At 41.6% G+C, this 14,052-nt stretch overlaps 1 protein-coding gene across 1 annotated transcript in view; it reads right to left on the bottom strand.

Annotated features, from left to right (window-relative positions):
• SLC17A6 (solute carrier family 17 member 6) overlaps positions 1 to 14,052 on the bottom strand; it is a 355,936-nt gene that overhangs the window by 177,453 nt on the left and 164,431 nt on the right. The window contains exon 4 of the mRNA XM_078684218.1: positions 865 to 979. Coding sequence (XP_078540344.1) covers positions 865 to 979 — 115 coding nt within the window. The remainder of the gene's footprint in view (positions 1 to 864; positions 980 to 14,052) is intronic.

Below are 14,052 nucleotides of genomic sequence, written 5' to 3' on the forward strand. Positions count from 1 at the left end.
ACTCTTAAGCAATTCTGCATTGTTGCATTACGAGGTGCTAAGTGCAAAGTTACTCACTGATCTTGGATCAGACCAGCTGCCTTGTGAAGGAGGGGTCAAAGGGCAGACAGGGCAGAGCAATCTGTTGAGCAGGAGCGCACATTTCAACCCTCTCAGCTACAGAACATGGAAGAAAAAAAACAAGCGATCGCACGGAACGAAGGGGAGGAGGGGGCCACGCCCCCAACCAGATGGCACACTGCAGGCAATTAAGTGCCAGCGGAGTGAAACTGTAGTTAGGTGCCGCTGCCTCGGGACTACACAGAAGTGACCACAGGGCCAACAGCCAATAGAAATCAAGAAAACAACAGCAATGCCTAACTTAAACCAATCACGAGGGGCAGGAGAAATTACATGGAGGTGAAGCCAATATAGAGATTACTTTAGTCTCGCTGAGACAGCGCATGCAGCGCATGCGCTGTGAAAAACGAGACCTAATGAAGGTTTTCTGTCAGAAAGACCAAATCCACGGGGGTTCGTTGTAAGAACTGTCAGAAGAATCTGAATTAAAATAAACTATCTGCGTGCATTTCTGTGCTTAGTGCCATCATTAAGGCATACATCTCGCAAGCTGTAGGTGTTGCGATTATTATGCCGATAGCTCTGTCATACAACTAAAATGTATTCATTTTAACTTCACAGCATATTTTCACCTACACTTTCATAAATGCACTCATATACCCCTTCAGTGGACTTATAAAGCGATGAAGACTCGCTCGACTCACTTCTGGATTTAGTCACAAGCATGAATGTCTATTTCACGTGGAACGCAAATTACATTACTATATTTTTCAATTTTTAATTAGATTCATTTCAGTACTTTACCTCCACAAGTCCTTGTAAGATTCTGACAAAGATGACACAGCCAAAATGCACCTTAGCTGCAGAGGGGATCAGCATATTGAGTGTGGCAGTGAGTAATATCGCAGCACCAAACACCCTGTAATGAAAACCAGATTTGTGTTATTGCTACATTACCATAAGCAGTCACAAGAACTAATTTAAAAACATTTGATTTTCTTGACTGTGTCTTGGACAGCACATCTATGGATCACAATGAAATCTCATATAAACTGAAATTAGTTTTAAAAAGTAAGATCCAAGCAAGATCAGAAAGCATTAGACACTTGTAAGCAAACTGTTCCAATAACTTTGTTTCTGTGTGTATGTGCGTTGTGGTGCAGGTCAGCCTGTTTTTCTGTCTGTCTGTCGGCTACACTCTCCAATTGTCTCTCTTCCTCCATCACTATTTGCATGGCCTCTGTCCATCTCATTATCCCTGTAGGGATTAAGGTATACGTATTTTATAAGGATCGTCCCATCATCATAGTAGAATAGCGGTCTCCAAATATTTAAAACTGGGCTCCGCTTGAACAAAATATTTTGGTCCATTCAGAAGTAAGGGGTGCTGCATGGGGGGGCTGAACTCATACATGGCGCTGCCATGACAATGTTCAGTGATGTATGTGCCTAGTTCAGTCAGCGAAACAATGAAAGTAAACTGCCTGGCTGTGAATGTAATGTTACGTTTAGTTACGTTACGTTATGTTATGTTTAATAAGCATTAGAGCTATAAAGAATAATGAAGCAAAAAAGTGGGAGAAATTGTTTTTAAAAAGGATGACATAACTTGCACATCTTTAGTATTTGTAGCAGAATAGAGACAGAACACTACCGAGAAAACATCATTGAGCAGGAGGGATTAGAGTTTGGCAAGATATCAGGATATATAAGACTAAAACACAAATTATTTATTGAACTATCCTATCACTGCTCCAGAATCCCCTGTGACTACTCCTAAAACTTATCTCTGAATCGACATTTCTTGCAATATGCAAGAAGTCTTTACGCTTCAGGCTTTGCTCTCTACACCTATTGCACTGATGAAACTGTATCGTCAGCTGCCCACATCTCTCATCCATAGATGTATTATTACTAAAACGGATGTCCCCGAAGTTTCTCCATTTGTTCTGTGTTATACATTCCCAATTCCTGTTTTAAGAGGTTGTACTCTGTAATTGGTAGCTTGCTGTGGTGGTATCGGAGAGGCACACACAGTGCTTAAGAAAAAAAAAAAAGAGAAATTAAACAAAGTGCTTAATTTGTAAAAAAAAGAAAAATTAAGTGCCAAGGCCCTCATTAGGAGGCCACTGCAGGCTGCACCACCCATTGCCCTTGCCAGCGCTACCAATGACAGCACCCAACCAGCTACTAACCATTACACTCCTACAAGTGTGGCAATTCAGACTATTTCGGGGCCACAGCAATAATATTAGCAAGGGCGGCAGGTATTAGTATTTTTTTACATATATTCAATTAGTAAACAAATGTTGTTGAGCTCACTCTAAATCAGGCAAAGAGCCTACCATGTGGCAGAATGTCATAAGTGCTGGGGCTTCCAGTTAAGTACCGGTGACGAGTACCGGAAACCACCATCTCAAACTAAGCACTGGTCACACAAGTCTTTAAATGGCGAAAAACACCAAAAGAAGAGGGTGAATGGGCCCTCCTGGATGTCCAGCCATATTTGTGGGCTGCCTTCGGGGAATGTATCCACTGCTTGGTATCAGAGAAGTGTGAAAATAAAATGCGCCACATTTATTAGGGAAGTTTGGGACAGAAGCGGGAACGTGCATTTCCGGATTTTATCGTAATTAATTCAAGAGGGTCCTATTTGAGATGGTGCGGGATGCCTAATCCATTTGAATGGATTGGGACAAAAAATGCAACTACGGCAAACTCACCCTTATACATTACTTTACAAAAAGAATCTCTTTCTGCTTATTTTCCGTGATTTAATTTATCACATAATCTGGTTTTAAAAACTGTCAGCCAATTCTTTTCATCTGAAACTATCCACTCCTTCTCTAATTTACAAGGTGAATTTTAACTCCCTGCTAAAAGTTTTTTCAAACTCTCCAGATGCTTCATTTCCTATGTTGCCATTCTATCAGTATAGAGGGCGGGCATAAATTATTGGATTTAATCTTTAAAGCAGAAGACCTGATTCACATTCAGAGATTATACAGTTGCTTTAATGAGTTCAGGAAAAGAGATCAGGAGACATTTGGCTGCAAAATGGTGTCCTAAAGTAGGGCAAGTGGTGGATTGCTCAATGCTCATCTTGGCTTTTGCTATATCGTCCACGTACGTAAGATCCTCTAGGTTGAAGTAACAACAATATAACACTATTGGAATGCTCTATTGTACACCACAGTGTCTGGTAATGTGGGCAGGGGAGGATTCAGGCAGTATTTGCTGCAAATAGTGTCCATATATTTGCGATATGCCCCTGTATTCAAGCTTAATGGGATGAAATTTGCTGCTGGCTTTCTAACAAATTATGGTTTAAGGTAGAAACAGATATCTTGAATATTATGTTTTCCATAACTTTAAGCATATCTTACAGAAATGTTCAGTTTTTTCTTTTCTCCATTATTAGCACCAGGATTTGTATTGCACAAGAAAAGAGAAGTGAGTTTTCACCTACTGTTGACTCCTGGCTTGTTACTTGCACTACTACTTCAAGTTGAAATCTGCTGCACTGAAAATTGAAGGGGACAGGGGCTATCTAAGGCTTTCTCGTACTTGGGGATCAATATTTCCGTGTGACTAATTTATTTTTCTATGTCCTCTTGGTTGGGAATGATATTTCTAGGGAGAATTCTCTGTTTTCTCTTTTTCCTTCATATTAGATTGTCTCTATCTTTTGCTGTTGTGTCTTGTGCATTTGTATAACACACAACTCATGAGGAGGATACTCGGACGCTGAAGTAGGAGCTGTATGGGCTGAGCGAGGGTTGCGGTTAGGTGAAGAGCCAGGTCATCAGTTTCTACCTGAATTACCTCCAGGTCCCTCCTGTCCTCATCTCCTTCATACTTAGCAAGTGAGATAATCTATCTCACGAACAGAAAAAAGAAAAGAAGGAATGCTGGTACACCCCTCCCCCCCTACTGGGAGTACATGACCGTACTCTACCCAGCATTCCTCCTGTTCATTTTTTCTGTCTTCCAACAGCATGAAGAGCACCAGGAGCCAGGAGGCTCCTGGGGCTTACCTGCTCCAGGGCACCGGATTTGATTTGGTTTTCCTGGTCTCCCCCCTGCCGGGCTTGGGGGGGAGTCCTGTTGACACATCCGGCGGTTTCTGTGTTGGTCGAGGATCTCTGCCGCTGTTGGCGTATTTTGCCTTGCCTCCTGGGTTGCTGGGCACGTAGGGGGCACGGCGGTTCCTGCTCTGGTCTCTGCGGAGTGCGGCAGCCCCCGTGTGGCGGGGCGCTACCTTCCAGGGGATGCCTGCCTTCCTTTGTTTGGGACAGGAAGTCAGGCATTTCTGCACTTGCAGCTGGCGGCGGTGGCTTGGGGTGCTTGCCGGCCCTCTTGTAAGTACCACATAGAAGTTTTTTCCTATATATATCGGTGCAAGTTCCCTGTGATGGCTGTTTATGCTCTTTGGTGGCTGTGTTTCTTCTTGGGGACTGCTGTTGCTCTGTAGTACACATTGGTGTTACGGTGTGTTGGGCTGTTGGGCGAAACCTGCTTGGGTCGGTTCGCTTTCTCTCCTGCCTCCTTCCACTGTGGAGTCTGCCTACTATTGGAGACCTGTGGTTCCTGCGCAGTGTCCTTCTGGTGGGCTTATTTGGCTGTGACCCTCTACAGCCAGTCGTCTTTCTGGCTTGCTGTGCTTCCTGTTCCCTGTGGTCCAGCTCCTGGTCGCCATGGATAAACATGCCAAGAAGAGCAGGCATGTTGATGTGTCCTCCTCCTCTTCCTCTGCTTCTTCTTCTTCGCCTTCTCCTGAACGCTACAGGCAGCGTAAGAAGGGTTGGAAATGCCCAGATTAAGAGGCTCATTAAAGAGACCTTGCTGCAGATAGGGGGTGCTCCTCATTCCAAGTCCTCTAGGATCCTGTGTCTCTCTCGATCCTCCCTGCTCTGCGCTGGTGGACGTTGTCGGACAATCTCACCAGAGGTCTGCCTCTGCAGTCCCCCCCCCCCGGTGGTCCTCATGACAGATGCCAGTGCGTTGGGGTGTGGGGTGACTTTGGGGTCGGACTTCCTTCAGGGGACGAGGACAATAGGACCCGAAGTAATGAAGATTACCTGTAAGTAATAGGGCATTCAAGAACTGAGGAGAGACTCCGATGTGCAGGGGCAGGTCATGACAGGCCTTAGGGGCAAGGTAGGAGAAGGCTGCTGGATCTGGTTCTGCGTATGGGGGGTTGAGAATAGGTGTACGGCTGAGCAAAGAAGTCTGTTAGGTTTGTGGAATTGCAGCACAGGCAGTAGCTGTCAACGGTTGACAACATACAGGGCAAGTGCCTCATTTAGCTGCAGTGAAAATGATAGTGTAAAATACACACAAGGCAGTGGCATCTTAAGGATTTTTGAGTTACTCTGCAAGACATATTTTGAGGGCGCTTGTTCAGAACAACTTTACATTTATTACTCATAATTCCAAACCACTTAAGGCCAAGTAATATTGGCGTATAAATTAAACTTCCAGAAACTGGACATGCAAAAAAAAGACAAGGCATCTAACAAAAAACAGGATTCTACCAGTTAAATAATAAGAGAAAATGTGAGCAAACATTGATGAGTTCATTTCTTTTTGTTCTTGGATCTCAATGTTGTCAGTCTTGAAACATTTTGAGCACAATATTTTTTGTGCAATTCTGTATCCAACAAGCATCCTTCTCCCATTTCAGTAATGGAACAAATAAGTATGACTTGGAAGATGGTTAGTGGACTATTGTGCATTATTAACGCATAGGATATGTACCTAGCCCTTGAATTCGTAGTTTAAATTGTCTGAAATTTGGAGTCACAAATACATGCCAAAGAGATATACGCATAGCACTTTTGACTGTAGCTTTCATTTTCATATATATGTAATCATAAATAAATCAGCATTTGAGATTGCCATTCTCAAAGCAACAGTAAAAATCAAAGCTCTTCTCTGAGGATTTTCGCAATCCCCTTGGTGAAATTTCCTATTTTTCTTCTGAATTCCTTACCCCTGTTTTGTCCGGTCACTTCTTTCTATTTGCAAAATGATGTGGCTTGCCTGCTCTGTTGAGTAAGGGAAATGGTAGAAGTCTGGCGATAAGAGAATGACAGATTAGTGAAGAGAACAGTATAGTTAGACAGGTGACATAATGGGAGAGGAGAGGGGGTAGAGTGAGAGTGATGAAGTAGAGAAACAGTTGTCGTAGGGATAAGTGAGGTAGCAAGTAACAAGCTATAAAGATTTTTGAGTATATAGGTAGAGAAATCCAGGAAGAGAGGTAAGATTTTAGAGTGGAGTGCATAGTGAAAGCCAGTGAGAACTAAATGTAGAGAAAGGGATAGGTGTGTGGTGCACAGAAGGGTGATATATTAAGAGAAGTTAGGTAGAAAGAGAATTGATTCAGTAGGAGAAGAGAGTAGTAAAGGTAATCAGTTAGAAAGGTGAGGTAATGCAGGCAAAACAGTAGTGGAGCAGAGTGAAAGATAGAAATGAGGTGTATGTAGAGTAGAAGATATATGAGGTGTAGACAGGACATAGAGGACGTAGAGCGACAGAGGTGAGGTAGAGAAGGAGATGGGAGGCTGATAAAGAGTTAGAAAGAGAAGGTTAGTTACAGAAAGAGTGGAGAGTAAGAGAGAGGCGGAAAGTCATAGAAACATAAAAGATAGAGTGGTAGAGAGAGAGAGAGGTGAGGTGGAGTGAGTAAGAGAAAATAGATAAGCGGGTACAAAGAAATGAGACAGAGCAGCAGAGAGTTAAGGTAATGAAAGAGAAAATGAAGTGAATCAGAGTTCTGTAAATTATTAGTGTTTTACTGGCCCGGGTGTGAAAACAGTGTTACCCTACTCTAAATAGTTTGCTGGGTAAAGCACTGACGATTTACAGAAGTGCTCCTAATCGCTAAACTTCTAATGACCCCTTTTGTCATTCAACAAACCACTGTTAACTCTGTCCTGGATATACAGTTTCCCTATTGCAACATTCATAAACAATTGCTACTTTGCACGGATAATGACAGTGAAGGACATGCCACTCTCTCAATAAGAATAACCTAGTATTTTGTCTTTATTAGATAAAGTGGTGATTTCAGAGCTGTGATCGTGCAATAAATCATCTAATTGTGGATACCTTTGAGGCTGAAGGACCACATTCAGAGGCGCAAGCCATGAGTAGACAACATTTTGGAGTCAAGCAAATGATTTCACAACTGCCCCATGTTTTCTCAACGAATGTGATGGCTTTTATAAGACCTACATAGTCAAGGTTATTAAATAGGCAAAATAATGTCTAAAAACGATTCAAAATATTGAGCAAAGTACTAAGTGAAAATAATACACTGATAAGCGATTGGGTTTTTGACATTTCACATGCATTTCCTTAAGATTCCTGTAAAATATTCAAAAATTGTCATGAAGCTCATTAGCGCCGCATGTAAATGCCACAAATCAGGGAAATACATATAGACGAGTGAAGGTAAAAAAGAAGAGTGAACTTTTTTCATTAAGTTATATATAAAAAAAAATCAAATTCCCGATTAAAGCTAGGATAAACCAGTGGTACTTCAAAACCTAAAGAATCATCAACAATAATTTCTATTATTGGTGCATGTCACTATTTTAATTGCCTTACCTTTGCCATAATGGTGAGCATCATAAAGCTCCTAATACTCCTGTATGTCTGGGACAGGAGGGACCGTCGATTTGTTATTTAAACACCTGATCAATGGTAAAGCATCAACTCAAGAACTTCAGAAGACAGAGTGTGTATAATAATGGTCGGTGACTTTAACGCTAAAATAAGTAATAGTTCTATTTTGGCGTTTTCTAATGAGGATTTGGAGGAGGTTTGGTGTACCAGATTCTGTATTCCCGCCCAATTTAAAAGCCAATAAACGGGGCCTCTCACTTTTGCAAAATCTCAGGGAGCTTGGCCTCGTTTTATTAAATGGTAGATTTGCAGAAGATCTACCAGCAGCACTTACTTTTCATGGGGCTTTTGGCCACTCCCTTCTTGATTACATGGCTGTGTCTTTATAATTGTTTGGGGCATGCTCGTAATACAAAGTGGTTCCAACGAAGTTTTGGCATTTGGCGGTAAATCTAGCCATATGTATCGAGAAGCCTGAACTCTGGAATCAGAGGAATGATAATATATCCTATTCTCGAAATAATGGTCGCACTTTTTGGTCATACAAGAACCTTCCGAATTTTCAGTGGGTTTTTAAAAATATTGTACCTGGTCTTGATCGGGAGAACGTGATTGTGGGATATGAAAAAGTTATGATTGCAATAAAAGCGCTGGGCAAAAAGCAGCATAGCGGAAGAGGCACCCCCTCAGTAACTCTGCCGAGTGACATTAAAATATTAAATAGAAAGATAAATGAGCTGATTAGAGTCCAATTTAAAGACCCTATAGCACTAAGACAAAAAGAGATATATAGATTAAAACAGGTCAGGAAAAGGAAAGTAGCAGCAGATCGTAGGGCTGCTGAAGGTGAAAAATGGGTTAAACTCCGGGAAGTGGCGCTTTCAGGGGACAGCAGGAAATATTGGGCGTTAATAGCCAAATATTGCGATAGTGTATTAAAATCCCAACCCATGGTAATTCCAGAAGTAGAATGGTCAACTTATATATCTCTATTGTATGCCACAAATACAGGGGCTGAAGATGATGACGGGTTTACTAAAATCTCTCAATTGGTAGGTGATGTCGAAGCCCCATCAACGAAGGAAATTGAAGGATATATTAAGGGGGCAAGATATTCTGGGGCAATGGGGCCAGATGATGTCCCCGTGGCCATCATAAAGAATGACAGTGGCGATTGGGCAAAATTATTACAACCTCTGTTTGCCCATTGTTACAATCTTGGGGTCATCCCTTACTCTTGGAAGGGAAGCATTATAGTTCCGCTATATAAAAAGGGCCCAAAAAACACTCCGGCAAGTTTCAGGCAAATTTCGCTTCTAGATGCAACTGGAAAACTATTTGCAAAAAGCATCTTGGTACACCTACAAGAGTGGGTTTTTGGAAATAATCTAATTCCTCTTGAACAATCAGGGTTCCGAAAGAACAGTGGTGCATTAGACAATATATCTGTCCTGCAGACCCTGATAGATAAATATCCTGTGGGTCGGAGGTCCCCATTGTATACTGCATTTATTGATTTCTCCACAGCGTTCGATAGGGTGGACCGAGGGACGCTGTGGAGGAAATTGCTTGCTATGGGAATACCTGGAGACTTGTTAAGAGTAATAATAGCACTCCACTCATCAACATGTACTCAAGTCTTGTTAGGAGGGACTCAGGGCCTTTCAAAGAAAATTCCCACTAATAATGGCCTGAAGCAAGGGTGCCTATTAGCCCCATTGCTTTTTTCAATTTATATAAATGATCTACCAAGCCGGTTAGGGGAATGTAAGGGGGATCCTCCACAAGTGGGTGATCTAAAAATAAGCTGTCTGCTATATGCGGACGATGCAATATTAATGGATCTAACCCCAATTGGACTCCAGAGGCGATTAACGGAATTGGTCAGGTATACTAAGGATTATTTTTTAAAGATAAACATTTCGAAGAGCAAAGTGATGATTTTTAGTCATAGTGGCTGTAAGGTTAGACCAAACTTGAAATGGTTTTTAGGAGATGAAAGAATGGAAATAGTAAAATGTTATCAGTACTTAGGAATTTTTTTTACAAATAGGTGCTCTGCTAAGAGACATTTGGACCATTGCAAAAGTAAAGCCATCTCGCAAGCATCTGGTAATAATCGCCTTTACTTGCAATGTGGAAAAAGACATTTTTCTCACACTATTGCAGTATATAAAATAAAGATTTCTCCGACTCTAAACTATGCAATTGAAACAATAGATGAAGGTGAGTGGGCAATGTTTGAGAAGGTGGAAGGAAAAATCTGGCGCCAAATATGTAATCTAAATTATTCTGCGCCCATTGCAGCTCTTAGACTTGAATTTGGCCTCCCTTCTACATATGTGCTTTCAATGGCAGCGTGTTTGCGGTGGTGTAAGGCTCTGCAGAATGGGCAGGAGAATCTATTAAGGGCTGCATTGTTTAAGGAAATTTGTGTTAATCTGCTAAAGAAAAGTGTAATTTTTAGAAATTATTTAAAATCTTTAAGTATTTTTGATCTTGATTTTGAAGAAGTACTCCGTTTAGATAAATCAGCTCTAAAGCTTATTATTAAAAATCTATATATATGATCTCAAGTAGAAGAGATCAGCAAACATGTAATGCGAATGGAAGGCTAGATTGCATTATGGGGAGCTTTATTGTCAAAAAACCTCAGCCATATGTATTTTGGAACCTGTATCATGGAGCACGCCGCGTGCTCTTATTATTGAAATTGAACATGCTTCCTTTGAGGATTGTGACAGGTGCTTGGGAGGGTATCCCCAAAAATGAAAGACGCTGTAATCTATGCAATGGCGGTGTACAAGACCTTAATCATGTCCTGATAGTGTGTCCGGCACTCCACCTAATTCGCCGTAAATATTTAAGGCATGGTTTTTTACAGTATAATATTGCAACGGCAGAACAGGCCCGCAATTTTCTTATGTTCCCCCCATCTGAACTGATGTGTTTTAAAATGTTCTGCTTTTTTAAAGAATTTTTAAATGTTTATTAAAAGAAAAATGAATGGGTATGGGTGAATTGTAGATATTTTAAAAAATATTGTGTGTAATCATTTTTTGTATCAGTATTTTATTGAAGCACTATTGGCACTTTGTTAGACCGTTAAAAATAATAACACCATTCAACCCTTACTGCTTCAGATCATCTTTGTGGGAATGTTAATTAACTATGTGTGTTGCATTACAAAGTATTAGTAAAACATTTGCACTTTAATTAACGCATTAGCACTTTAGTTAGTACTGTTGAAAATAATTGCTGCTTTTTTTTTTGATTCTCTTCTTGACAAGTTCATCTCCTAACAAAAAAACTTTTTTAACACCCATTGTCTTTTGAAATGTTTGTCTTTGCTGATAACCGATGATTTTTAAACTAAAAGCCGATTGATATGATACTTTTGCCCTTCAATGTGACGTATTAGATTACTTACCCTCGCAGTTGAAATTTAGTGAAAATGAGGTTTTAATTTATGTATCTGAACAACTGATGTTTTTCAGTAAACCAGATTTACGAGGCTAATTATATTGTATCGATAGGTGTAATTGTGAAATTGTTTTTTATCTTTTTGCTTTGTATGAAAAAGCTGTTTTTATTCTGTATTTTATGTGGAATTCCATGGAATTCCAAATCATAATAAAAATTGAATTGAATTGAGAACTTCTATCTTCTAGATACTGACAAACCTGATATCTTCTCCTGTCGGAAACTTGGCTGATGGCCGAGTCCAGTCCTGATATTCTAGCAGCTATCTCAGATAATTATTATATCCTCCAGACTAATAGATCAGAGAATAAAGCCAGAGGACGGGTTGCAGCTGTAATATCACAGAAACACAATTTCACCTCTCTAGTCTCACTTGGTATTCCATCAGTTGATAGCCTTTTACTCAAGTTTGAATCCAATCGTTCCCCCTTCATTTGTGCTTTACTCTACTGGCCTCCGCTCCACATGCCTACATTCCCGCAAGTACTGGGCAATGCAATTGCCGAATTGGTTATAAATTACGCTAGAGTGTTGATAATTGGTGATTTTAACTAGTGGCCTAATGATGTACGGGAAAGCCCCTGCTCGGTTGAACTTATCAACCTGCTAATGGGAATGAACTACACCCAGCATATTAAGGTAGCCACCCACATTAAGGGAACTTACCCTAGACCAGGTCTGGACTTCTAACTTAGAGATTACTGATCTACGAATTTCCCCTTGCACATGATTGGATCATTATTTTATTACCTTCTCCATCCCGAATACTCCTCCTCGATAGCTTTTGCCCCCAGGCCATATCATGGCCAGAAACTGGAGCCGGGTAGACACACAGAACTCTCGCCTTACTAGCCGCTATTGCACCCTCTGGTCAGTCGGCATCTCCTCACACCGAGGCAGGAAATATCAACGGCTGGCTGGAATCTGCCAGGGACAACATTGCTCCCCTGAAGAAAATTAAAACTAAGAGGCCTCACAACCCTCAACCTTGGTTCTCGGACATTTTGATGGCGGAGAAACTGGCCTTGCGACATACTGAACGCAAGTGGAGACTGGATTACTGCTACAACAAAAAAGCCACTTTTATATCCGCACTCAAAGGATATAAAAGCGCCATCCTTAAGACTAAATCTGAATACTTTTCTACCAGAATTTTAGAATCTACTAATAAAGCCAAGGACATCTTCACTATAGTAGATGAACTTGTCAAACCAGACCCTGTCACTGCAACTCCCACACCGTCACAATCCCTATGCGATTCTCTTAATAAAAATGTTATTGACAAAAATGCCACCATTAAATCTAGTATTTCTAAGGCTACCGCACTGTTAGATCCTCATGACTTACACATAAATTCTCATTAGCTTGATCAAATTCCCCTTACTACTGAAGATGCCTTTTTTCCCTACTAAAAAAGTCTGCTCTGGATCCCAATGGACTGTTGTCCTCCTCACATCCATCAGGAAGTTTTCCAAAATGGCCCAGAACCCCCAATATTGCTCCTGCATAACTCCCTTACCAAAGGCATTGTTCCAAATCTATTTAAGAGCGCTGAAGTTGTTCGAATTCTGAAAAAAACAGACACCGGTCCTTTAACTCCTAGTAAATTTTGCCCCATATCGCTGTAGCCCTTTTTTGACAAAAATCCTAGAAGCCCATGTTGCCAACTGCCTCAGCATCTTTGTAGAGCAATATCACTACCCGGACTCACATCAAGCAGGCTTTAGACCAGAATCTGTCATTTTTACAGCTCATGACGAACTAAGCAGGGGGGCTGACCAGAACACCACGCAAGCCCTGGTGCTCCTGGATCTTTTGGCCGCATTCGACAAGGTCGACCACCATTTGCTGGTCGACCGTGTCGGATGCGCCGGGATCCGGGACCCCTCGCTGAGGTGCATCCCCTCTTTCCTTGGTGATCGTTTTCAAGCTGTCCGCCTTGCCAGCTTTTTGGCTGCAAAAAGAAGAATAACTTGTGGGGTTCTACAAGGTTCATCCCTATCGCCCCTTCTTTTCAATCTGTATATTTTTCCCCTGATTAAGGCCCTTCGCAAGAGAGAAGTCAGAACCTTTAATTATGCTGACGACCTCCAGCTGGACTTTAACATTGACTCATCCCCTTCGTCTATGGAGAGTTTTCATTCTACAATGAAATTCATTAGCAACTGGATGAACATCAATCAACTCAAATTTAAACCCCGATAAAACCGAGTTGATTCTCACAGGCGGCCCAGAAAATCCCTTAAACTCCAGTTTTTTGCCTCCACCATTGGCGTGCCCCCCCACCCCCAGTCAGCTCGGTCAAAAGCCTGGGAATTGTGATCAGCGATGATCTCACCATGAAGGTCCAGATAAGCTCAGTGGTCTCTGCTTGCTTTTTCTACCTGTGAAGAATTCAGAAAATAAGCAGATATTTAACCACTGAGGCCCTGATCCAAGTCATCCTAGACCTGGTTATGTCGCGTATTGACTACGCTAACTCATTCTAACCTACCAACTACTCCGGCTGCAATTGGTGCGGAACCAAGCCGCCAGGCTAGTCTATGGTCAAGCTAAGTCTCACCATGTGAAACTTCCGTTGAAGAGCCTATATTGGCTCCCTGTGACCTAACGTTGCCTTTTCAAACTAGGCTGTACGATCTACAAAGCCCTTTCTGATCGCAGCCCGGCCTACATTGCCTCCAAAATTCAGCAGTATGTCCCCTCCCACGACCTTCATTCTTCAAACATGAACCTGCTGACCCCTTGTGTATTTAAAAGCAAAAAACATGGAGGTCTAAGATTCTCTACCCTGGCACCTCAATTCTGGATCTCCCTTCACTCTGAATTGCGCTTAGCCACTTCCTATATCCAATTAAGGAAACTACTTAAAAC

This window comes from Lissotriton helveticus, chromosome 3_2 (genome assembly GCF_964261635.1).
Source record: "Lissotriton helveticus chromosome 3_2, aLisHel1.1, whole genome shotgun sequence".
In the NCBI taxonomy this organism is placed as follows: Eukaryota; Metazoa; Chordata; class Amphibia; order Caudata; family Salamandridae; genus Lissotriton; species Lissotriton helveticus.